Raw genomic sequence first — 27092 nt, 5'->3', positions numbered from 1 at the left:
CTTGTCATAAAAATATATAAATAAGGGCTTCCCTTGAGCAATCCCAGACAAGGCACTGACTTAGTGGGAATGCTTGATTGGAGTCATTAACAGCACAAACAAATAACAGGTGAGTAAATTAACCGTACATACAATTTTCTGAATGGCACAACACATTCAAGGTATGTAAGCACTTTTGTTAACTATTCCCTCTCAAATTTACAGTTATCAAACAACTTGTTCACAAGTAAGTACTTTTCAACACTTGTTCTCTTTTTAAAGACATAATCCTTTACTTATCCAGCCCTTCCCAATTCCATTGCATGAGTTCACTCGGGTGCAGAAGAGGGACCCTAGTAGTCTAGGTGCCAGCTGCAGGCAGGGTGACAGTTCTGTTGGGGGCAAAGGTCAGAGTTCCTGTGGAAGACTGTTCAAACAAATAAGTAGTTAGGGTACAGGGACATCAGAGAAGACACCCTAGGAGGATTCCAGTAGTGGGCCTGGGTGAACTGGATGAGAGGACTCCCAATCACAGAAACCACCCCAAAAGCTTTATCACACAGGCTTAAGGTAAGTAAATATCCCAGCCAACACAGTACCTCAGCACAGAACAAGAGTTGCAGCAGGAAGATTTCAGGATCTGCAGCCAAAAACCCCGTCGATGGATTATTTTGTCATGAAGACAGGACTTTGGAAGGGATTCTGCAACAGGGATCAATGGAGAAGGCTCCATGCAAGAGTTTCATTGTGGCTGGATGAGGCTCTGTTGTTTTGGAGCCAGAAAACGACTGAATATCGCTAGTCGGATTCTCGCTGTTTGCAAGGTCCAGCACTCTGATGAGGATACTTTTAGGGCTCAAATCCTGTCTCTGGAGTTCCAGCAGCTTGCCACGAACGTTTCAGCTCAATTCGGAAGACTGTGCACCACACAATGGCTCGAGGTCCCAGAGTATTGAGATATTTGCAGCCCTTCAAGGTCGCAGCACGACGTGGGATGGCTCAAAATGCAGCTCTTCTTGAGTCTAGTGGATCTCACCAGGACCACGGTCGTCGTTTTGGAGTCTGCAGGTTTCTTGGAAGGAAGGTTAACAGCAGGCTCCGGTTACACAGGATTATTCCGCCCTGGAGGTCAGGGAAAGGAACAAGAAAGGACAAGGAACACTGAAATGGTGCAAAAAAGAAGACTGGGGCCATGTTGCTAAAATGAGCATCAATGGGTGCCTTCACTGGGGCTGTGGAAACAGCCTGCAGTAAATGTGCACCAGATTAGTTAAAAGGTTCACTGTCACCAGCCATTAAAGTTAAGCTTCTCCCTATAACAGAAATGTTACAGTTAAAATGAGAAAGGGGATACATTGTATCTCCCCAGCACTCCACCTAAGGTGGGGAATGCTGGTCTCACCTAATAAAAATGAGAAAAGGGGTCCAAAGATCCTTTCTACCCTTGGGAACTGTTGTTCTCACAAGGTTAGCCAGAGAAAATTAAAAGGGGCGCCCCTAGGGCAACCCAGCAACAATAGGCAGCATGTGCCAAAGGTGGTCAAGGAGGATGAGGATACATTAAAAAGGCACTATGCAGTCTTTAAAATGACACCCATAAAAGACTGAGTGTGTAAAAAGGCTCCCACTCACTGCGGTATAGGGGAAAATAATCTACCAGTGGAGCAAAAAGTTCTGAGGTTGACACAGGTCAAGAAGACTTATCAGTGATATGAAAGTCTCACCTAACAATGCAGTTATTTTTTATGGTATTTTGAATAATTTAGATTACATTAGTATGTGTATCAATAAATACTGTATGATGTGTTTAAGGTTAATTGTTAACCAAATAACACTAATAAAAAGAAGTTATTTTGCTTGCTTCTGTTATGTCAATCATTGTTGAAGGCTCCTTTTTCCGCGTCTCTAAATCTGCAGATGGCAGTATGACTATATACCACACTGCCTCACTCAGAATTTCATCCCAGATTGAGGGCAAATGGGTCTTACACTTTTTTTCTCATTTGGGTAGGGTCCGCCTTCCCCTTTGCTGCAGAAGATGTGGTTTAGTTTGAACCCACCTGGGCAGGCTTACTCGGAAGACTAAACTGGGGATTACACTGCATCCTTTCTTTCTGATTTTGCTGATCTCAGACCCCATAAAGCATCTCTGTGATGCCACTGGCAATTTCATACGCAGACTTCTTACGAAACAGCAAATGAGAAGAGGTCAGATTAAATGGCAGCACTGTCACAACATGACCTCAACCTGTGGTTAGAGGCTTTTGGGACCGGCATTTATTCGGGCAGCCAGTTAGGATGGGCATGTTTTCTTACTATGGCAGGGCATTATGGGCAAAGCAAACACGTGTGTCCTTATGTGGGGATTTTGGTACAGCCAGCATGGACATGTTTTCTTACATTAGTAATGCTGGCATTGCTGCGCACAATAAGCATGAACATGTCTTTTTATAATAGCAGATATTGACATATATTGTGGGTAAAAGCATTATGAAAATGCATTGAAAAATGTGCCCATGTACTGTTGGTGACCTGGCATCTATTCGATTTTTGTGTTACACTACAAAAATTGGAAAATGTGCAGCATGTTACCCAATTTTTCATGAAACCATGGTCTTACTGACATCCAGGGCCCCTCTCGCTCGTTCTAAAGTGCCCAATGACTCTTCATGCCATTATCTCATGCAAGGCAGTCCTGCGAAATGCGGACCATCATGCCCCAGGCTCTTCTCTAGGTTTGAATGTTGTTCAAATGTTTAACGGTCTTCAGGAATGCGACTGCTAAGCAAGCAGTGAAGAGAGGCTCGCTGATCCCCAAACTCCTCTCCAGTTCTATAATCCTATTCTCCTTCCACATCAGCCTTTCCTCCTCCTGTCATTCAACTCCCCTAACCTTGCTGTTCCAGAGCAGACGCGTCTTCCTGTGACATGTTAAATACAAACATATGGGCATGGAACTAATAATGAGCGGCCACATCTATTAATTTGGCAAATCTATATTGGCAAAGAAGTCACATTTTGTATTGATCAAGAAAAGTTCATCAGAGTTTACAATCATTATCATTTATTTTTGCAAGACTCGCAAAATCTACTAGCCCACTCGCATAGGCGAGGATATTTTATGAAGGACGAGTACCATTTGCATGGCACTAGACCTTGTTGCCAAGTATAGATATTTAAAACGTATTTGACATTTACTGCAAACACACTTTATTTGCAGTCAATGGTAAATAAAAGGTTTCAGTGTGCATGGCTGGCATGTTGGTGGCAGCATTGTGCAAAATATGAAGGGTGCTAATGGTGACGGGCACCATTTTGCAGAAAACACTGGTAAATATTTTGTCTCCAGTCAGCATTGGGAGAGTCCATTTCTCTTAGGTCGATTATGTAAACAAAGGAACTTGCCCTGAAGGTCCGGTGGGATTTCTAAGAATTTGCGAGGCCTGTTTTGGTATTTCACAACTCACTTTTTTTTTTAGCACGCCCTGAAGAATACTCACATTCAAAATTGTATTTTCTGTGCAGAATTGGACACGGCTTAGAACTATTTCAAACATTACCTAAATAAGCAATCATGTTATCGCCACATACGTACCACTTTTGGCCTAAACGGAGGATCCACTTCCCGTTTCTCCAACGCGGTCCAGTTGATAGTTTTGAAGAAGGGGTGCAATTTGATGTTTCCGACAATTCCTAATCTTTTTGTTGGCTCTCTTTCAAATAGCTAAAGAGAAATAGCCACATTTAGAAAACAAATACACACTTGATGACACAGGTTAAAAGGTCAAGCTCCCCACCTAAGAAGGGAAAGCATGCAGATGAAACAAAGTCATATTTTTTAAAAGGGACCTTTGTAATTCTGAATTTAAAACAAAGTAGGCAACCATGGTAGCACACACCTGTGACTGGAAAATTACTCTTAAGAGAACAACGTATTTGACCAATATGGTGCATGACAACATATAATTAGGACATTTCAAATGCACCCCACCCATGTAACCTTAAATAATCCTGGCGCTTATTACTGAGCGTGATGGCTATAAGGAGTCCAGGAGGAAGGTGTGAAGATCTTTCTTAAATGAGTGCAGTGACATGGTTGGGGAGGTAAGGGGGCGACGATGACGTGTACTGCGACAATGAACCATGGCGGTCTCCACAGTTCGCCATCCAAGAGGTGACAGAAAAGAGAGGGTGATGCTCAATGCCTTACAGTTTATATAGAAAGTCCAAGGCACAATTTGGTGCTAAATATAGGGCGCAAGGGCCTTTAATGCATAGACATTTGCAGTCAAGTGAAAGAATACCTAAAACAGGGTGATTCATTTGCTGTTGGCCTATAACTCTGTCCCCTTCCATTTCAGTAATCAATGTCACCTTGGTCACTGGGACAACATGAGATGGGTTCTATAGTGTTCATTGTATTGCCCCTTTCCATATTTTATTCAAGCAGTTTTACTTGCCCATCTTGAGTTCATGAAGTACTGACCCTTAGCTTGTGCATTAGGTTGTCCGTGTCGCATGAGCATGGTTATTAGGGTTTGGCAAATGCCCTCAAAATAAACCTGACCCAGTAGAAGCATAATTTCGACCAGACTCAACCGCCGACTCAAACCTGTTGGGGCTCACAGACGTGCATCGTTTTGGGTGCCAACTTGATCCACACAGAGCCTCATCTTGACGTCCACATGCCATGACTTCATCAAAGTGCGTTGAAGCCTGGCTTAAAGCTGTCGAGCAACCAAGACAAAGAAATAAGGCACTGTAAATACGCCCTTCCCCCATTGTCCACTCTTGCGACCAAAGTGAATTTTACGCCCCCCTTATCTGCCTATTTCTTCTAAGACATTCTTTTGACAATGTGCCGATTAAATGCCTAAACACTTCTGCTCAATTACCTAGAGTGCTATTGCAGAAGTCCGATTTTTGTGCTTCTTTACAGGGGTCGGTTTTTTATAATATTGTAGCTAATTGTCTGCATTTGCATTTTTTTCTTAAAAGGAAGTCTATATTTTGAATTAATAGATTTTTAATGCACCTTGCTTGGACAACCTTTTATTTTGCAGGCTTTGTACTATTGCTGTTTCGGTTGTTCCCGCTATTGTACAGCCCTTCTTAGGATCTAGCCTGCACTCTGCCTATGCTACGTAAAGCCAGCCAACCCGAAGGAAGCCACGCAGAGCAGATACTGCGGCTACAGCGCAGAGCCGACCAGCCTGGAGGCGGGACCCCGATGACTATGTGCTGGGGAGAGAGCCTGCGCAAAGCTGCTGAACCCAGGAGTGCCAGAGGTCAGTAGCTCCTAGGTCAGTGCCATCGCCACCATGCAATTACCATTACTGAGTACCCCATAGGATGATAGAGGTACAGCAGCAGATCACAGTGACAACCCTTCCCCGATAAATCATCTAAATATGACAGAAGCAGACTCTTCCATGATCAGCAAGATTTTATGCGATGCAGGCATCTCAGCACCGGAAATATGTGAGTTACAAAGCCTTAACTTGTGGCACACATCAAGTTGCAGTGAAGCCAGCATACTGGATAAGATGGCCGCCACCCCTCATGCTGGTTCTCCAGCCCACCATGCCTCCGACGCCCTGGTTACCAGCCCGCCCCTGCTGCGAGAGGATTGGCTGAGCAGTAGCTATTGCTAGCTTGCAGCCAGAGCCAGCAGGCCCGACGCAGGAAAGCCCAGAAGAAATGCCCTTGATCTCAGCTCCCACATATTCTTGTTGACACAGAATCATCAACTTCCATGCAGCGGCTCCACCACAGCCCCCAACATAGTTAAGCCTGACCGCGATGACCACACGCCTCCCCTGATGCAACACCACCTTCTCTTCCAAGTCACAACGCCTCAGCCCCTCGAGACAATCCACCCAATCCCTTACCAAGCCCAAGTACTGATGCTCTCTATAGAACACAGCAAAAAGCTAGCTCACCTGCTTAACGAATTACAGCCCCATTATGCCTCCACGTAACATTGTGTGTGCCAAGTAGACCACAGCAGGCACCCTCTGGGAATTCGGTTTCTACTCCAGACTCATGCATAATCAATCATTCACCATTCTCTACCATGCAACCTGCACTATGCTCCCTCACTTTCGAGCCTGTGTTATGTCCGATCACCTCCAGGGCCACCCACTATGCCACATGTAGTGGCCCCCTCCCTGGACCCTTGCATTTCGTTTTGTGTGCTGAATGCTCCTGATGCCTCTTCATTACTGAATCATGCCCCACCGACGCTCACTACGTCTTACGCCTCATCAAGTGAGTCAGTCTGCAACAAACTACCTGCATTATCATCTTAAGTCTCACTGCTTACACTATGCCACCTGTATTACTAATATGTGACGTTATTGATTGCTATAAGCTATCTGTATTATGCAATACTCTACCTATATGCTACCCTTATGTTGACTCTATGTGTGCGTTATCCTGGGCTAACACTATATGTGGCCCACTAACCGCAAATGCATCAAATCTCAATTTTTGCTACTGCCTCATGTATTCAACCTGATATCCAAGTACCTATTGCCTCATCTAACCACAGTACGTTTGCGGCTATCACACCCGATTGCGATGTCTCAATTACCTCACCTGTTCTCAGTGCGCTCACTGACAACATGATAGATGCTACCTGTGGCCCACTCGCACCTACCACCGCCCTTTATGATGCTCCCATTGTTCCTCTTACTACCTTGACTGCCACCACCAAGGTAACCTCAAAATCCCCACCTCTTTCCACCACAGGATGTCTTCACCCAATGCTCTACCTACGATGATGTATGCCTCACCACCTATGCCACTTCTATTCATGTATGCACTGCCACCAGTGTTACCTAAGCCCATATATGCCTTGCCACCAGCGATTCCCATATCCATGCATATCTTAACATCTTGCCTACCCATGCACACTTACGCTCTTTTCCATCAGCGCTTCCCAAGTCAAAGCATGTCTTGCCAAATACTATATAACATGCCACTCCCCAAGCCCTTGCATGGCTTTGCCATCTGCTTAGACTACCCAATTTATGCACCAGAACATCCCAGTACTCACCTGACATCCCACAACCCCCTTACCCCCATTACAGCCAACTTTAGATGAAACAGACTCTCTAGCCCGACCAATCGACCCTAACCCCCGGAGCACCCACAGACTGATACTAGCTTACCTACCTATCCAATGTCTCCATCCCTCATCACCCAAAACAAACGACTAAACTGCGCCCTCATTAACATCAGATTCTTAGGTGTACACGCCACAGAAGCCCATAACCTCATCATCGACAATTAAGTTGACTTCTTAGCCCTTACAGACTCTTGGCTCCACAGTGCCTCAGGCCCTGTGCTTAGCCTTGCCACCCCCACCCCCAATTATTTGATACACAGAGGTGGCGGAGTAGCTATGATCTACAAATCAGATCTCCAGCTTCACGCACTCCCCTACCCGTGACGGAGGGCTATGAAACACTACTAGTCAAATTTAATACTAACCCCTAGACTACGTTCACTATTCTTCTACTCTACCATCAACCTAGCATTCCCAGCTCCCCGGATACTGAAATCCTCCTTCTCCTAACACTCTTCCTCAAACGAGCCACCAAATGTATTATCCTAGGTGACTTCAATCTGGAATTCAATGACCCCCTTGATCACAAAGCCACCAACATGGTCCAAGCGCTGCACAATTTGAATTTTGCACGACTTGTAGCTGCACCTACCCATGTCTAAGAGCGTACCCTTGAATGGATACTCACAACTAACTCAACTATCAGTATTTCTAGTATCAGCCCTGTATCATGGTCCGACCACTACTTTTGAATTTAATCTACACCAATCGAATCCAGTGAACATCTCCCACCCCTCAACCACTCAAATACTAGCAGGAAGCTTTCTCACGAAATTCTTAAACCCACATTACCCCCCCTCATTAATGCAGGACCCCCCCATCTGTAAGAACCATGCAACTCTTGCCAACCTCCATCATACTAGCTTTCTAGGCACGCTAGATTAACACACGCCCTTTAAAAAGAAATCACTGAAACCTTGCAAACAGTATACTACCATCTGGTTCACAGATAACTAGTCATACTCCAAAGGCAAAAAAAAGAGCCCTGGAGCATCTCCATAAGAAGCACCCTACCACCAAGAATGCTACTCTTCTCTCCTCCACCACTAAGACTTACCACTATTCTCAGGATTAAAGCTGCCTCCTCGGATAATAGATCAGCATGGCCAGCTCCATCACCAAGGCACTTTTCACCATCCTATGCGAATTAGAAAACCCTTGTGCCCCAGTGACCCTAGTCCAACCCAACAAAGAGCGGTGCACTACCATATAAACTGCGCTAACCAATAAAATCAACCTACTTAGCCACCAAACCTGTTAGCGTCCTCCCAGCACCTCCCACTCCTAACCCGCCGCAAGAGCCAATACCCAACTTCACCTTTCACCCTGTATCCCAAGAACCCATCCTGGCCACCATCCAGGCCCTCAAACCCTCCAACTGCAAAGGAGACACCTGTCATCCTATCATAAAACTTTGCATTCCCACCCTCACACCCATCATCACTGAATTCTTCAACTCCTCTTTCAAGTCTTATGAAATTCTTACTTCTATTAAAGCTGCCTGGGGGACCCCCTTACTAATTCTAGACTGCATTGCCTACCTACAATCCCAGAAATTCCTTGAACAACACTCACTCCTTGACATCAGACAATCTGGTTTCCGACCCAAACAGCAGCTAAACGGCTCTTATCGACCTCAAAATGCATATGAAATTTTCCATTGCTCCCCTGAGGCAACCCTCTGGATCAATTCCTTCCTTAGGGATCACACATCCAGAGTCTTCATTGACAACCATTCTGCAGACCCTGTCCCCCTAGGTGTCCAGCAAGGCTCCTGCTTCTCCCCAACCCTCTACAATACTTACACCAAACCCCTTTTTGACATTTTTGACACTCTAGGAATCACCTACACTAACTTTGCAAATGATACCCAACTACTCATCCCTCTGTCTGGCAATTACACCACCGACTCCAACTCCATTAACAAAGTATTTTGCACCATTCAGTCCTGGATGGCTACCCATAACCTAAGACTTAATTACTAGAAGACAAAGCTACCCATTGTAGGCACACCTGATCGCCTAAAAACCCTGGATGCCGCCTACACCTCATTTAAAATTGACAGCTCCATCATTCCTGTCCTCAAACACGCCAAAACCTTAGGAGTCCACCTTGACGCGGAACTAACCATGAAAGGCATGTCAATGTGTTGGCCTCATCTACCGCCCACAAAGCAAAACGTATATCCCCAAGTAACCAATTCCTAAAGCCTAACAACTGCCTCATAATTTCCAGAGCCATCATCCCGAGCAAATTAGACTATTGCAATGTTCTCTTCAAGGGCATATCCTTGGCCAACTTTGTAATGATAGAGCTGCTTCAATATAAAGTCCTGCGGGCAGCCTTTAGTCTCTGCAAATTAGACCACATCTCTGCAACTCGCCGAAATGTCCATTGGCTACCTGTAAAAGCACGGATTGACTGCAAACCCTGACTTTAGGTCACTGCTGTATTTATAAAGGGAGCCCCCACCTACCTCAACCGCTCGATTACGAAACAGCACACTCGCCCTCTCCGCTCATCAAGCCAGCTTACCTTAGCGGTCACACGCTTCAAACTGGTCAGAGCAGAGGGAGTCCGCTTCAGCACCATGGCACCTTCCATGTGTAACTCCCTCCAACCGCATTTAAAAAATTTGCCTTCCTACTTTGCCTTCAAAAAAATGTTGAAAGCTTGTCTATTTAACAAACTTGACTAATGTGAATGTATGAACTGCCTCATTACTCGTCACTCTGTCTCTATTATGCACCAACGCTGTGATACCTTCGGATCTAGGCGTAACACAAGTGTTAAAATAAATTTTAAAAAAAGGTCTTTGCTAGAAAAAAGACCAAACCGCGAACAACGCGAAGACTGGTATGTTAGAGAGAACGCAGCATGGAGGAAGCAAGGAGCCAGCGTCCAACAAAGGAAGGCTCCACCGCAGAAAGACCAATCACCTTCCCCCCTGGGAAGGCTGTTGTGGAACAGCAGGCATGTGGTACGTGATAAGGAGGGGGGGGGGGGCGGATGAGTTCCGCTGCAGTCCTTGGGAAACTCTGAATACCAGAACTTCTCAAGTACCACCCTAAAAGGGGGTGAACCAGAGATTTACACCCGAGAAGGGCATACCAGAGGAGTTAATGGCGAAAAGAGCCAAATGGGGTAGGGGTGAAAGATGGAGTCTACCACCAGAAAACACGCAGCCAAGGGGCAAGAGCCCGGGCTCCCAACAGCTACCCAAAGTCCTCAATGGAGAGTGGAAACCAATAAACACTTGTTTGAATTAGGTACCGCAGATCCACAGAAAGGGAAGAGACGTCCCAGAAGACATAGCAGACACTGTGGGCCTAGAGAAGAACAACAAAATAATACCCTAAGTAGTAATAGAAGAGTCCCACATAGAAAAGGGGAATACTAGAAACCAGGTAATATGTGATCAGTGAGACGTTTCTATCCTAGAAGGGGGTATGCAAACGTGAAGCAGAGGAAAAGACCTGAGAGGGGTGGGGTATATGCAAAAGATTTAGTCCTCCTGAAGGAGACACACGGCCAACGGACCGGCCAGATAACCAAAGTCACAGACAGGGGCTAGAGAACCATAGTCAGTCATCCCATCCAGGGAACAGAATCGACCCGAAGGGGTGAGCCAAAGCTACCATTGGAACAATTGAAGCACATTCCAAAACAAGATCTATACACAGTTGGCCGGGATTGTATGGAGGGGCACAGGAGTTAGACACTTTTGCTGTGAAGCAATGTTGCGAAACTTTAGGGTTATTAAGACTGTGAAAGAAAGCAAACCTGAGAAAGACAATAGGAGCATTTCATTTTTTTGTTTTCCTTTAATAGTGGTAGGGTCAGTTAGATAGCTTAGGTTTTGGACAGAGGATGGAACTGATTTATGTATGACGTCCTAATGAGCACCTTTCTTTTGTTAACCTATTAGATAGGGAACCTCTACCACAGCAATAGGGTTAGGTGAGGGATTTATTTTGACATTAATAAACCTTGAACTATTTCACAAACCTGTTCAGTTGTCCACGTCCTATCTCTGCTCTTACGCGTTACGCTCACCTGGCTCCCACAGGGGCATCTATCTGAACTGGACAGCTGCGGTCTCCACCAATGTGACGCGTAGTGCCGAGATGACAGACTGGACTGGCCTACCTAGCTTTGTTTGCTTGGCCAGTAGGAATATTCTTCTGCAAATGGAGAAAGGGAATTACCTGTGGAGTTGAGCGTTAACCCCCCCCCCCCACTCCCGCTGTCTCCCCACTGATCACCTTTGATGTCCCCTCTTATAGTCTCACCTGATGGTTTGGAAAGATGAGCTCTCCATCCTGCATTAAGCGCAGGGGCGCATAGATAACCAGTTGCTTCACTGGCTCGAAGGAATTGGTGAGTTCCAGGACAATATTGACTCTGAGATTCCCGGCAAGACGTCGTAAGTATGCAGTTCGTAAGAGTTCAAACGTCTGACTTTCACTCTTGTCCGATTCCTTGCAGGTTGCAGCTTGACCCTACCAAAGAGTTCCTCGTGGCAACCGGTAATATTCAGGTAAGCATTTGTATTATCCAATGCAGTTCGATAAAATAATGTCAGTATGTAACCTGTTGCTTTCTCCCTTATTCATGCGCTGAGAGAAAGTATGAAGTCTCGGGGAATAATGCCTCCGGCGGTAAAATCAGGTAAGTCTATTGTGGTGAGGAGGTTTCCCCTTGTTTGTCCCTTGGTTTCACCCTGCTGTCCTTTTGTTTCCCCTTAGGGGCCGGGGTTTGGCGAAGATGCAGTGGAAGTTGTGCGGTGGAATGTGAAGATGCTGTGAAGGCCGGTGAGTTCAGTGCGGCGCTGCTGCAGGTGAGGCGACGCGCATAAAATAACTTCTTTCTTCCAGCTCGAAGGCGCGATGGATCGGGAATTCAGGTAAGGATCAAAGGTATTGCTCTTGTTCTAACCTTTTCTCCTTCTTTCTCCCTTTTTCTACGAGCTCCAGACTCGAGGTGGGCGTGGCAGAAGACTGGATGCAGACTTGCAGGCACGGTGAGCGTTACGCTGCTGGATGCAGAATAATGCGAAGCGTGTGCTGCTCTTCGGGCGTGGTTTAAATAGCCACCAAAGTAGTCCCAGATAAGTATTCCTCCCCAGCCCCACCTGACTAAAAAATTAGTCCCTAGGTAAAGTAATCCCTTCCAAGCCTCTTTTGGCTTGGAGTTCTTGCAGCATGGTCTGCATCAGGTAAGTTTGCAGCATGGTCTACATCAGGTAAGTTTTAATCTATGAGCCTGGCGCCTATGGCGTCAGGACTGACTCTCCATATGAGCCTGGCGCCATAGACGCCAGGACTGCACCCAAATAGCCCCTAGCAGGGGTTGTTGGGCTTGCTTGGGATAACTTGATGCCTGCTTCCAGGGTTGCTGGACTTGGTCTGGGTCCCCGGGGGTAGGCATCATGACAAAACCTCAGTCAGTGTAACATGGGTTAATTTATGAAGAATGAAGGTTGGATAACCAGTAATTTCCTAAATTTAAATACCTCAAAAAAATAACTTCTCTTGTTGGCTCATACTGATCCAAGGGTATCTGTGCGTTCTTTGTTTTCTGTTGTTTCTGTACCTGGCGCTCAACTTAGGTTTCTCTCATCTGTTTGGTCATTGTGTCTAATACTGATTCTTCTGCTTCTTTCATTGTACAAATCAGCACACAGGTTAAATCGGCAAACCTTCACATATTTCATTTTAAAGCAAATAAAACTAATATCTAATTTGAAATGGGTGTCAACTTGTTCAGGCTTTAGCAGTATTGTGTCTTGACAACAGGTAGCCAGCGCTTCATGACCTCCCTCAATCCATGCTTACTCTATTGAAGGACGACCATGTATGCTGGAGCAGGGATGGTTCGTTTGGCTCGAAGGTTTGATCATTTTATCAAAATATTGCACTGCCTCAATGGGACGGATTAAGTTCAAGATCACAATAACACAAACATCTTTATGGCCACAGTGAGCCTCGAAATTGCAGATCTATGGTAGCCCTCCAAGACTAATGAGATATGCTATCCTGTGGATCAAAACCCCTAAGTTCATGGTTAAAGATGTGCTTTTAATTCACATAAGGGCCAATAAACAAAACTAATTGGATCACCAACACATGTGATTGTGGAACTTTGTTCATACATAATTGTGGCGCAGCAAGAAGGGGTGTGGAAAATACACATTTCCTTACTAACAAACAGAGTGGGGGATCTCTTAGTCTCCGTCTTTCACACACCCATGCAACACCTACAAATCTAAATTAAAATACTGGTGGCAGGGTTTTCACAGTGATCTCACAAAAAGCTCCTCAAATCAAAGTTTTGCTTTTAATTCACACCCACACTTTCTGCAGCTTCTGGTTCCTTAGAAACGTCTTGGTTATGGTCAGAGACTTTCAATTAATGTTTTAGTAAGAGTTTGTATTCTGTTTTTTACTTTAATCTTATCCTTTCAATTTCATAATTGCACTCAGTTTTCATCTTGATTCTTGATCATGGCTGTCTGCTTGTCAAGCACTTTGATGCATTTTTTATATCTTTCTGCCCGATGTAAGAAACTAAAAGAAAATGAAAATAAAATAGTGAAAGAAAAAGATAGAAATTGAAGCATCAAAAGAAAGAAGGGAAGATCTATAAAAAGGAATGAAATAAAGTGCTGCAGGTGATTTATTGTTTTTAAAAAACATAAATGGGAGAACACTTTTACATTAGCAATCAGAGGACAGGTAATGCAGGCAGTCGGGATTGCCTGACTTTTCCGTTTTCCTGTAGCTGAAAACCATGAATCTGAATGTTATGCAATCTCTCAACTGCGGGAGCTGATCCCAGAAGAATAAAATATGATCTGGGTCAATCGCAAAACTAGATTCAACTACAACAGCACCAACTAGTCCAGAGGTAGGCAAGGAAAAAGCACGGATGTGAAATATATAGCCCTTAAAGTGAAGATGTCCAAAAAAAAAAAAAACAAACACCGAGTGATGAGGGCAAGGTGGGAAGCATTTTTCATCTCAACATTCAAGTATATCTTGGGATTGTCAATCAAAATATCTGAGATCTGGAGTACAAAAGCTGCAAAATAAAAATTTGAATTGAAATTGAAAAGAAAGCTATTCGAAATATAAATAATGAAGATCAGTGTAGAGATGGAAGGGGAGACTGATTCACTGGCATCTCCATCATCCGAGACTTCACAATGAAATAAAAGGAAAATGGAAATAAAAAAAGGCAGGGACGATTTTTAGATACATTTAATTATACATCTTTTTGTTTAGAATATTTTGATAGAAATATATTTGTGTAGTTCATATGACAAAGCTTATTTACCGGGCATAATCTCCTCATGATTTCGAGAGTACGAGACCACACCATTCTCGCCTGAGCTATTGTTCTACTGATTCATCTCAAATTGATCTGCCATTCTTCTATTCATCCTCTATTTCAAGACTCCAACAGTCGCCTCTCTTCACCGGCTCTCTTTTTTGACTTGTCCACATTTTTTTTTCTTTGCATAGTCTAAAAGTACAGCTGTGGTTTTACCCCTTTTTGCTTCAATCCTTTCACCACCTTCTAGAACCTTTTGGTAGTCAGACATTCGCCTAACCGTCCTCACTTGTGCTCAATCCTGGATTCACTTGTTCTCACGTCTTTCCCTTAACCACTGCAAATCTGTTTCTATACATTATTCCCACACATTCCCTTCTTTCCACTTCCCTTTGAATTCCCATTGTTTCCCTTCCAACACGTCTAAAGTTCTCAGTCTATCTACCAAGAATCTACTCTCCCCTAATGATGCACTGTTTTTATTGCTCTCTGTTCAGAGCGTAGGCATAAGCGCTATATAAATCAAATACAATGAGATCAAGGTTTTCTGAGATTGGGTAAACCGATTAAGGGAGAGCACAACTATGTCAAATATAAGAGCATCTCAAGATGGTGAATGACATTTCAATATGATCAAGTTTAGTAGCCCTAATCTGGCCGAGCCAAAAGCATTGCTTAAGAGCGAATGATGGTATTAGTGTGAGTGGAAATGTTCACTTCATGAGACAATACATTTATTGTATTGCCATAACAATAGCAGTTTACATTAAATGTAAAACAAAAATAACCAATTTGTGCTTTACTCTGTCAATGGCTGTTTTCACCAAATGTAGTTTTATCTCCATCATATGGTGTTGTATACTCACTTATGGCAATCTGAAGGCTCAGGTGCCATAGGGTACACATGACCTGCTCAAGCAAACAATTAAACACATTTTCACTTTTGTGATGTGAACCTAACCAGACTTGGATTTTGAGGTACTCATGATAAATAACCTCTTCCAAAGATTCTTTAGTTTTAGAACCTAGTGACCTCTCACAAGTAGAATAGTCAATTCCCTTCTTCCTGTCACATCATTTGAGACGGTATATTTTGAAAGATACTTCCCCAGTTGTTCAGTCAGCTCTTCCTGCTCTGGGAAATCCTGATTACAAACTTCATCTCTGGTGGCCTAACCCACTACCAGCTCGCGATAAAACTTTATGCACTCAACTTTGCCCATTTGCCAGTATGTTCCCTCTCACCTTAGATTTACCTTTCTAATGATTTTTCAGGGCTGTCGTTACTATTTGCTTGCAGGCCATACCTCAGCAGTACTGCAAAGAGTGACTGGCATACTTGAGTGGAAGCCAGTCCCCAATGGTTTGAGACGGTTGGTGCAGGTGTGTTACTGGTAAATCATAATCTTTAAAGCAAGAGTGTTCCTTAAAGCACACATTAATTAGAGTTGAGACGTCATCTTTCACATGACCTTATTTTCAAAACAAAATCATACACAGCCACAGAATAACTATACAAAGGTTGGTATTCTGTCGTGTATAGGGGGTTCATAAACCGAGTTAGCAAGAGTGTTTAAAGGTGCAACCAGGCAAGGGAGGGGGATAAGGGAGAAACAAGCCAAAATATCTTACTAGGCCTATTATCATTTCGATCATGCAAGTGCGCAGACAAGAAGTGCAGGTGATGGCAAGGGGAGGAGTGCACCCAGAGCAGTAGGGCCCTGAGTTAAGTGCAAGGAGTGCAGGACCTCCCTAGGGAATCACACCCAGGTAATGCATGGACGGCCAGGACGTAAGTGCGAGGGACTGAATGGGGAGGGTGAGGGAAGGGGGCTGGTGTCCTGTATAATCAGAGGCGCACCAGGCAGTCTGTCAGCATAACAATGTAAGAGGAGGGGAAGGTTAGCAGAGGAGAGGCAGAGAGAAAGGGGAAAGGTTAGCAAAGGAGAGGCAGAGAGAAAGGAGGAGGAGAAACGGAAGGTCTTGAGGAGCTTCCAGAACTTAAGGAGATCTGGCTTAAGGCAGAGAGCAGCAGGGAGGCCATTCCAGAAGGAGGCACCTGCCGAGGATAGAGATATACCACCTCGTCTCTGTTTGGAGAAGCGACTCACCCACAGAGAATTGGGAGGGTAGGCCAGCGGAGGGCTCTGGTAGGGAGGTGTTTAAGAAGAGAGTGTTAGAGATAGTATGGGCCCTGGCCCCCAGAAAGCCTGTGGACAATGCAGAAGGTCTTGATCTTGATCCTTGCAGCCAACGGGAGCCAGTGGAGGGATTTCAGAGCCAGAGAGATGCAGTCCCTGGGCTTGAGGCAAAGGATAAGCCTTGCAGTCCTGTTCTGGATGAGTTGAAGAGGGAGAAGGGTAGAGTTGGACATATTTAGAAAGAAGCTGTTGCAGTAGTCCAGCCTAGAGAGAACCAGGGCTCTGGAGACAGTGAGCTTCTGGTTCATTTGCTATTGGGCACTAGTCCTCTCCAAGAATAGATCATTTATTGGTGCTGCAATTTTGACTGTCACAGGTTGGCGTAGTAATTGTTTGAAGAGGTTGGATGTGGCCATATGCTCCAATATTATTGGAGGCTCAAAATCCCATGTCCAATATTCAAATATGAGATTTACAAAAAGATAATTTGATTGTGAAACAGGGGTTCAGTGGATATGCGATTCTATTCTTCCAAAACCTGCCACAGGCTCTTATTAACATATTGGAAGGATCAATGGAAATATCAAATGCCTTGATAGGAAAAAGAGCAACAGGCTTTGTAATAAGATTAGGAAATGGTCGCCCACTGCTGTTATGGTAAGCAGCAATGCACTAATGATGTGTTGCTGCTGTTGTAAACTTGATTAACTTCAGCTAAAACAATTTTGCAAAAAAGGATGTGTTGCTGTGCCTTCAAAGCTGTCCCACATACACATGCATTGTGCATAGATGAAGAAGATGGGTTGGTTCAGGGTCCTTTTCCCAGAGTCAATGTGGCAGAAAAAACAGGGTGTAGCTCAACTTCTGATGGGATGTACAAGGAATGCTACAGCCATGCGGCGCAATTCACAGTGGCAGGTCCCAATGGAACTGTTTCTGTTGAGCATCCTTCATTCTACTGTTGGAAGCAACAATCTAAGCAATACTCCTATAAATTGATATACCATTGCATGTGCCAGCAACCTGGTATATATTAACAAATGTTTGTCTGCTCTGCATCCAGTGTTTCTATTAGGCTCACAATTATCAAATGAGCATAGTTATGATCTGCTGCTAAAGAGAAATACTCCTCTAAATATACTACTTTTCAGAAGATTTTGATGTAAAATGTGCTTTAAAATGCTCTGTTCTGTCCCTCTGTTTTGAGTGGGTCTTGCCAGGTGCATTAGGAATAGGAATGTTGGCTAACACTGTAGCTTGAGTCATTAGTTTCTCGTGATCGTCTAACAGGAAAGAAACAATGGATTTGTAAAAAATATGGAAATTAAACTTGCATTCAGAAAATCCATAGCGACAATTCATTCAATTTGAATGAGAAATCTGGGCCACATACCAACCAGATCCTGTGTATGATGCAGACCTGTAGAACTTCAAAAGCAAAAGTTGTAGTATCGACTAAGCACACAACTGTTTGATCTCCAGTTTCCCTGAAGATATGTGCACAATGCAGTTGCTTGAATGGTTAAAAACGTTACCTTCTCCAGTATGTCCTTTGACTCTTTGGTGATCCATCGCGGGTAATGAGGAGTGTCCAAACGTATTGACTCAAATAGCTCATCTTCATCATCACCATGAAAAGGAGACTGTCCAATGAGCATTTCATAGAGTAGTACACCAAAGGACCACCAGTCAACAGAAAATGTATACTTCAAGCCCTGCAGAATCTGTGCAGATGACAAAAAAAATAAGCAATCTGTTGATTCTTCAATAATTTTAAGGCAGCACACCATCTCAGCATCACAAAACCTATAAGTGCAGTATTCCAAGTTTGCTCCAGTCTAAGGCTGACATAGCATTACAAAGTAAAAGTAAACGCAATTTAGATGTCTTCTAGTTTGCTGGAAGGAAAGCCTGAGTGAGCAGTTGCTCCATTATATCACAATGGTCCTGTGTCCCAAGGATGAAGAAGGCAGTCCCCCGTGCAAAAAAGAAGTATTGCATTTCTAGTCTTTGTTTTCATAAAAAATCATTTTCTTCTACTCAGCAAAACCATACTGAAGACCATCTCAAATCCAGACCATAATCCAGGAGGAAGATGAGCAGGATTCCCCACGATTATCTGAACTGTGCCCATCCCTCTACGTCTCCATATTAACTGGTCATTGAGGGTCGAAGAAGCGTACAGTCTTGTGGTTTGGGACAAGCATTACCAGAAGAAAACTCTACTTTTCTGCTTTTCTTGCATTTCAAGCCCCTAAACATTGGCCCGTTAATGCTTGTAGAAGATTAATGTGTATGACTAACTGGATGGCTAAGTGATAAAGGTGCAAATCAACAATTGCCTCTCTACAGTAACTCGTCTTAATGATGCCAGTAAGATTGTGCAATAGCTTCACCACCCTCTTTAGAGATCTATGTGCATTACTTAGTACACTTTTGTTTGACATTTTCACCACCTCCTTTCATTGTTCATGTTATTTGTTATACTGTCTAATTCATTTTTAACGTGAAATATACCAAAACATGATTGTGATCTAACTAAGTGACAAAGAAAAAAAAAGTACATTTCCATATAATGAGAATTTTAAGAATTCTAAACTCAAAGGAACATGACAGTAACCAAACAGCCTCCAAGTCATAGGTTCCTTAAACTAATTTCCTATGAGAGGACATCTGCAGCAATTTACATAAAAAACCTTAAGCATATGCTCCTTCGGAGAGCTACCATTCCGGTTGAACATTAACAGGATTTGCCCCTCCCCACTAAGCCAATTCACCATTAAAAGATATATGCTAGACTTTAGGATACCTTGTATTCCTTGTGTGAATTTAATTGTGAAACCGCAAACCTTCACCTTTTAGCCTTAAAATCTGTGAAACCTTTTATTTGATGTTCATTTTTGACTTTTAGTACAATCACTGTTTTTTTTAATCAAGAATACATTTCGGATTATCACTTTCTATTGCTCTTCCTCAATCCACCTCTAAAAGTGATATTTCATTCTGCTGCCCAGTTGGTGTCTGGTGCCAGGAAGAATACATTTCGGATTATCACTTTCTATTGCTCTTCCTCAATCCACCTCTAAAAGTGATATTTCATTCTGCTGCCCAGTTGGTGTCTGGTGCCAGGAAGAATACATTTCGGATTATCACTTTCTATTGCTCTTCCTCAATCCACCTCTAAAAGTGATATTTCATTCTGCTGCCCAGTTGGTGTCTGGTGCCAGGAAGTTTGATCACATGACTTTTATCTCTCCTACACCGGCTTCCTTTTCATGCTCATATTTTAGTCGAACTAATGTGTATTACGTCTAAGACAAGACAGTTCAATACTCCTTCGTACATGGTTGACAAATTGCACATTTCTGGCGGCTCAGGAGGGCTTTGGAGTCGCACAGTTTACCTCCCAATTTAAGAATGCCACTGGATTATCTTAAATTTAGAAAACATGTGAAAACTTGGTTGTGGACATTGCCATTTTAATTCATTCTCCTACTTTTATTACAAGCTGGACTTCCAGTACTCGCCTGTCTCGTCTCATAAATGGTATGTTTTCTTAAGATGTATTGTATTTTATCCTGGTTTTGGCCATAAATGTTAACTATGATTGTTGCATTTTATTATGAATGTTACTTTGTACAGCGCTCAGATGCACACGCTGCCTTGTTTGTGGTATATCTGAAAAGTCTTTGTTGGATAGATTGCCATATTTGGTTAAGTGATTTGTGGTTGCCTGATCATAACAAGTGTGCGGCTGCGTCATAGAATTTCACAACTGAGGCAGAAGCATTACGATTGTGGACCTTATTATACAGTTCTCATAGTGGAGACATACTGCACAGTAACCACTATTAAATGATTTCAAAGTAAAGCCAGTGTTGCATGAAACATGTCCGCAAAAGGCAATAGCGACACGCATTACCAAATTAACCAATCCACTCAAGACAGGCTTTTGGATGCAATTCATGGAAACAGTACCTAATCAATGAGAGCAATTAAGCACTGGCAATAAATGAAAGCTTAATTTGTACATATGTGTGGGGTCTTCCTTGCGGCTTAGCAGTCCCTCTCAACACAGCAATCTCCTTTATATAGTTCTAAAATGCAACTTCGCCCATTAGCCAGCGTCCGAAAATCGCATTAGCTGGCATGCTGTAGAGCTTTTACGCACAAACAGAGCTTTTACGCACAAACAATAATGTGAGAATGAAGGCTTCTATATGCCAAGCATGCTCAAAAGACATGCAGTACACGCTGGTGGGTGAATCAGGATTGGATGCACTTGAGCGGTTATCTCCTAAGAGGCTGTTACTAGACAGCAATCTAGTCCAGAATCAGTATAGAGTAGTCCGTATCCCATTGGCAGGGTGGCTAAAGGAATGGAGAATATGTAAAGCTGTGCTTGAATGTTCACACATCACCTGCCTGGCCATACATGCCACCTTGAACGTTTTGATCACACACTTTAAATCCCACTAATACCTCAAACAGAAAAATCGAAAATACATGCATTACTAGAAGGCCGCTTACCTCTGGTGCTATGTAGTCTGGGGTACCGCAAAACGTGGTTGCCTTGTTATCACCGGTGACATTCTCTTTACACATCCCAAAGTCTGCAATTTTTATATGACCTTCTTTGTCAAGCATCACATTATCCAGCTTGAGGTCCCTGTGGGGAGGAAAAAAAGCACTTAAAACAGACCTATACCAGTTGGTTTCTATTAGTCCAAAGGACTTGAAAGACCAAGCCTTCGTCTCAGTGGAATGACTACTATATATTATTGGATAGATACATTAAATGAAGCAAGTATGAATTATGTGTGTTCTGCAGCTCTTTTCCTGTAAGGGGCTGGATACAGACCAATAAGCTGCCAGTTGGGCTCCATCTGTGATCCTTATAAACTGTATACTTTTTCCAATGAAGTTTCTAAAAACAATGGCATGCAGGGATATTATAAAATGGGATCATTGGTAAGTTGTCTGGGTGCTCCTTGAAAATCCACACATAGTAGTGATGCCTTAATTTGAACCCTTGTAGCTGCATTCACATTGACACCCCAATGCCCAAGCAACCACCCTAGAAGTACACTGTGATCACCACGCTAACCACCAATCCCAGGTTTAATCATGGGGCAGCAGATATGTAAAGCAGGATAAAAAGAACAAAAGGCCAAATTATGAAATGGGCATGAATGGTTTTATGGCAGCAGTCTTAAATACTGTACAGGAACATAGAAAACAATCGGGCGCACCCTCTGACAAACTGGCCTGCTGCCTGCTCCAACGGCGATACAGACTCTCCATCTTCTTTAAGAAGAGGGTCCATATTGAAGCCTGCATCGCCGTGGCCTCTAACACGGCCACACTTAGAAATTTGCAAGGAGCTGGACAATACTACAGCAGTATTTACCTCTTAGACACCCGCCCAGGCCCTATGCATGGCTCTGGCTTCTCATTTCACCAATAAAACCCAGGACATCCTGTCCACACTCCCCTCTTCTCCTCCCTCTCCCTCTCTCAGACCCTCCTTGGCCAACCCTCCTCCCCATCTTCCCTCCTCCCTCTCTCCTGTAACACCTGATGATGCTTCTAGACAAGTATGTTCAATGAAAGTCTCATCCAAACAGAATCATTAAGGACAACATTGTTTCTCTCATTCAAGCCTTGGCCAATTTCTGTAATCGCTCTTTTGGCACTGGTTCTTTACCCTCTCTTCACAAGCACCGTTTACTAACAATCTCTGCCTTAATGTCAGTAAGACTGAGATCCTTCTCATTGGGAGCCCTGCGCCCACGTTTCATCTCTCCCTCTGGCTGCCCACCTTGGCCCTCTACCCACACACTTTGTGAGGCCAAAAACCTTTGGTCACCTTCGGCTCCACTCTCTCCTTCTCTCCCAACATCACAAACCTTGCCAAGAAGGCCCATTTCCAGGTGTACCTCTTCAGAGGTATTCTCCCTTTTCTCACCTTCCCCCAGAAGCTCACGGTCTCCAGAGCTCGCACTCTCTCTAGGCCCGACTACTGCAATAGCCTCTTTCTCAATCTGCCCAACTCTACTCTTCGCCCACTTCAACTCATCCAGAACAGGACCGCAAAACGTATCCTTGACCTCAAGCCCAGGCACCGCATCTTTCCGGCCCTGAAATCCCTCCACTGGCTACCTGTGGCTGCAAGGATCAAGTTCACGACCCTCTGCATCGTCGACAAGGCTTTATGGGGTCGTGGCCCTGACTATCTTCAACTATCTCTTCGTAAGTACTTTCCTACTAGAACCCTCTGGTCGTCTACCTCTAATTCTCTGCAGTCTGTCCCCTCTCTAAGCAGAGAATGGGGAGTGGATCGCTCTCCTTTGCAAGTGCCTCCCTCTGGAATGGCCTCCCTTCCTCTCTCTCCCTTGAGCCGAATCTCCTTAAGTTCAAGAAGCTCTTCAAGACCTTCCTTTTTTCCCTCCTCTTTCTCGCACCCTCTCCCCTGCTAACCTACCCTTCCTCCTTCATCCATCTGCTGACTGGCTGCTTGGTGTCCTGAGTCTTACAGGGCACCAGCCCCCCCACGCCCACTGACCAGTCTCCCTGCACTTGCCGCCTGGCCCACCTTGTACTGCCGCCTGGCTTACCTTGCACTACCTGCCTGGGTTGCTACCAGTAGCAGTGCTGGGCCATAAAAATTGTCTTGGGCACCAATAACATGTGGCTCACAGTTACAAATGCCTATTCATTCATTTTGTGACACTGTTTGAATGGTAACCACTGGGTAGTATTTTTTATAGAGTTTGATGCAAATTAGGCATGTTAAAGACTACTTATTCAGCAACACTGGTCATAACTACTAGCCACAGAGTGAATTAACTCAAACTGGCCCAAATTGGCCCAAAAGGTGGCCCACTTTGACCGGAAAAACGGGCCCACACCAGTATTTTGTGTTTTTGGTCCCGCCATGGGCCTATTGCCCTCAAAGGCATTCCAAGCCTGCCCTGTAGTCCCAGCCTTCCTTGCACTTAACTCTACCCTGGTTGCACTTCCCCCTGTACCCTCTCCCCTGCACTTCTTGTTGCGCACTAGATTGTTTGTCTGGTCTTCCCTTTGTTCCCCCTCCCTGGCCTGGTTGCGCCTTGAAACACTGGAGTACAGCCGCATAATAAATAACAAATCAATCTATCAATCAATGGTTACTCCTAAACTCAAAATAGCCGGACATTACAAATCTGTGAAGCAGCACTCCAAGGACCACAGGATGCATTAGCCAGTTGAGAAAGCGGTCTCATGTCCAGGGCAAATCTATAAAGAGTCTTACAAGCCTCCTATTCACTTTGCATGTGATGCAAAATCCACTTATAGACAATGCTGAAGATATGGGTGGGTGCACTGCACCAGAGGATGAAATCGGAGCATTTGAGTAAACTTGAAGCTTCATCAGTCCAAGGGTTCTCAGACTATAATGCCATAGTCCAGTCAAGGGATTTATTGAAATTGCTTTGACTTGAACTTGGAAAAACACATCTTGAAATGTGAGACAGATGGTCTCATCAAAACTATTTCAGGTCATCCATGGACTGCATGTTCATAGAGGTTAAGCCAACACAGTTCTTCCACTTCATTACCAATCTCTAGGCAGCATACGATGTGATCAACAAGCATATCACAGGGGGGGCATGGCTAGGAAGCCATGCATTAGGTTGCATTTCCTTCTGCTCCTGCCAATCCATAACTGATCCTGGCTTTAATGGTGGCTATGACGAGCGCAGGTCACAGCTGAAACAACAAAGAAGATATAAGAGGGTCACAAACAGCCTGTCGCCTATTTCAGCATTGCGGGGACGACTGCTATAAAGATCTGGCTGCAAAGTTCCCGCACCAGACGGCAAACACGGAAACAAGATGGCGGCATCCCGGGAACAAAGGACTGGACACGCGGAATGAGCCGTGACGCGAGTCCACAGCTGTGAGGGATGACGGAGCCTCATAACTGCCCAGTCGGGATCTGCAGGAGGCTGTGTGTGGATGGTGCGGGCTGAAATCGGAGGCCAAGGATTGGGAAGGCGCAGTACTGAAGAGCTGGAACAAGCAGCCCGCTGATCCAGTCTGGCATAGATCAGAACGGCCCCTTGCACCGCAATCACGGTACCACTTGGGGTGCGGTAATAAGCCCCGACAAGAGCATAGCAAAGCGGCCCCTCTTCGCAGCTGCAATAGTAGCAGACGCACACAAGGAAGTGCAGATGGCTTAAACGTGGATCTGGACCTACACAAAGTCTGTATCATGGAAGACGCAGTGGAAATAGCTTGATTCCCACGCCCGCGTGGCACAGGAGGTGAACTGCCACCCTAGGGAAGGCCCAGACTGCATCCGATGGCTGAGTGACTGCGATCCAGCAGCTGTCCTTGTTTGTCACAAATACAGTTGCACCAGGCCAGCATGGGCCCACGGCAAGGAGGCAGGGGCAGAGAACCAGCAGATTAAGAGCGCGGTGAAGAGCGTGGCGCCGTGTAGACACCCGTCCCCCCCACAGTAACATTGAATAACGCTGACAGTGCGCACATAACATTATTTGTCATCAGTAGTGGGAGTGGACTGTAGCTGAGGCTGACGCCGGCCGTGGAGTGAGGGCGGACCAGAGAGAGAGCAGGCCTAGTTTGTTACATCGCAGCGGACCGAAGTGGAAGCAGACTCGAGTAGCATATTATAGATGCTAGCAGACCACAAAGGAAAGAAAGTGCCATTCAAAGGCAGACCGTGAAGGAAGATGGCCTTGGTTGCAACGAGAAGGCGGACTGAGGTGGAGCCCGACCTGAAGAGTACGAAATAGGACTGAACGGACAGCGGAGTAAACAGGCCTGCATAACTATACTGGAAAGCAATTTGTGAACCACGAAAGTAACCCGGGACTTCGCGCCAGTTAAGCAAACACAGATTTAAGGATGGCATGGCTGGGCTGTTGCGGTTGGAGTATGTTCATGAGGATTCCAATAATAAAAAGCAATAAAACATTAAACAATATACCCAGAAACACTATTCTGGAGGGGAGGGTGTATAAACCCATTAATCAGACACAGCAATAATCTATAGGTCAAGTATGGCGCTGAGGCCTGATCAGTAATGCAAGAGTGCACGGGTAAGACACCAATGAGGCCAGGCAATAGTGGACTAGACAAGAAGCGATAAAACATAACCCAACCCGACTATTCTCATCACGAAAAGAAGCGCAACCATGTGCCCGGTAGCCACTGCAGTATAAGACTGATGCAGGGATAGGAGACCCATCCCAGGGCACGAATTATAAACAAGACCAATATAAACATTGATGCCTATGCGTCCCCTGTTTCAAAGACCCCAGGAAGTAACAACTTGGATCCTGATAGTAGATGTGCAGCCCCATAACTGAGCGTACATATCGTATACCTGGGAGGGCCCTGCACAAGACATACCGGATACCAAGGAACCGATGGGGTTACCGGACGGTCAGTCCACCAACAGAGGGCTGGTCAGACTGCAGTAAAACTGGTGGAATTGTGAGAAAGGGCAATATCCCCAGTGAGCAGCTTGCTAAGATAAAGCATAGAGGAACAATAAGGTGCAGACCCCCTTAGCAAGATCGAAGCCCCCAAGGAGAAGACGCACTGAACCACACCCATCAAATGCGCACGCACACTCCAGAGCGCAATTGAAGAGATAGCGGCAACAAACACTTGAAAGAACTGACCGAAAAGCAGTGATTACAACACGTCCCGGCGACGCACCTAGCAACAAATTGGCTGTGGAAAGAAGCGACAACGGACCATGGCATCCAAAACCCAAAAAGGCAAAGGAAAGCAGCTAACCTTGGAGGCGTGCACTATAACTGCGCTCCCAATCAGAAACCCAGCTCAAGCAATCTCACCATCTCAAAGAAAACAGACGCTCGATAAAGGAGACCAACGGATCCTAGAAGCCATAGCATCTCTGAAGGAGTCTCTCGAGGCCAAAATCGACACCATCAGCATTGATGCGAGGGCACTTGCTGAACGCACAGGAACAGTTGTAAAGACAGTGACTGAGAATACAAACATGCCTAAAGGACACCTCGGAGGAAGTCGGGGTACTGCTACAACAGGTGTGCAACCTGGAAGACAGAGCCGCGGAAGGCAGAACTATATGCAATAATATAAGATTATTGGACTCCGGGGAGGAGAAGAGGGAACAAACCCGATTGACTACATAGAGACCCTGCTGCAGCAGGAAATAGGTCCAGGCAAACCCACTCAAGGCTTCACTGTTGAAAGGGCACACAGGTAGTTGAAGAGGAAACCACTGCTAGGGGCCCCACCAAGGCCAGTAATAGCCTGTATATTGAATTACCGAGATAGGGAAAAGATCCTGGAATATTTCCGCAAAGGAGGGATGATCCAATGTGCATCTGCTACAATACCAGCCTATCCGGATTACACCCTACAGGTGCAGAAGAAGTGGATGAACTATACATCAGTGAAAAAAAGGCTACGGGGGGCCAATCTGAAGTATATGTTGC

At 44.8% G+C, this 27092-nt stretch overlaps 1 protein-coding gene across 9 annotated transcripts in view; it reads right to left on the bottom strand.

Annotated features, from left to right (window-relative positions):
- PRKCD (protein kinase C delta) overlaps positions 1-27092 on the bottom strand; it is a 1081757-nt gene that overhangs the window by 21021 nt on the left and 1033644 nt on the right. For all 9 annotated transcript variants that reach the window (XM_069643552.1, XM_069643559.1, XM_069643551.1 and 6 more), the window contains 3 exons: positions 21118-21256; positions 18123-18311; positions 3575-3703 (listed from right to left, as the gene is read on the bottom strand). In XM_069643552.1, coding sequence (XP_069499653.1) covers positions 3575-3703; positions 18123-18311; positions 21118-21256 — 457 coding nt within the window. The remainder of the gene's footprint in view (positions 1-3574; positions 3704-18122; positions 18312-21117; positions 21257-27092) is intronic.

This window comes from Ambystoma mexicanum, chromosome 2p (assembly GCF_040938575.1).
Source record: "Ambystoma mexicanum isolate Mex_15411 chromosome 2p, UKY_AmexF1_1, whole genome shotgun sequence".
Taxonomy (NCBI): Eukaryota; Metazoa; Chordata; class Amphibia; order Caudata; family Ambystomatidae; genus Ambystoma; species Ambystoma mexicanum.
Note: the sequence above shows the minus strand (reverse complement) of the source record. Positions and strands in the feature narration are given on the sequence as shown.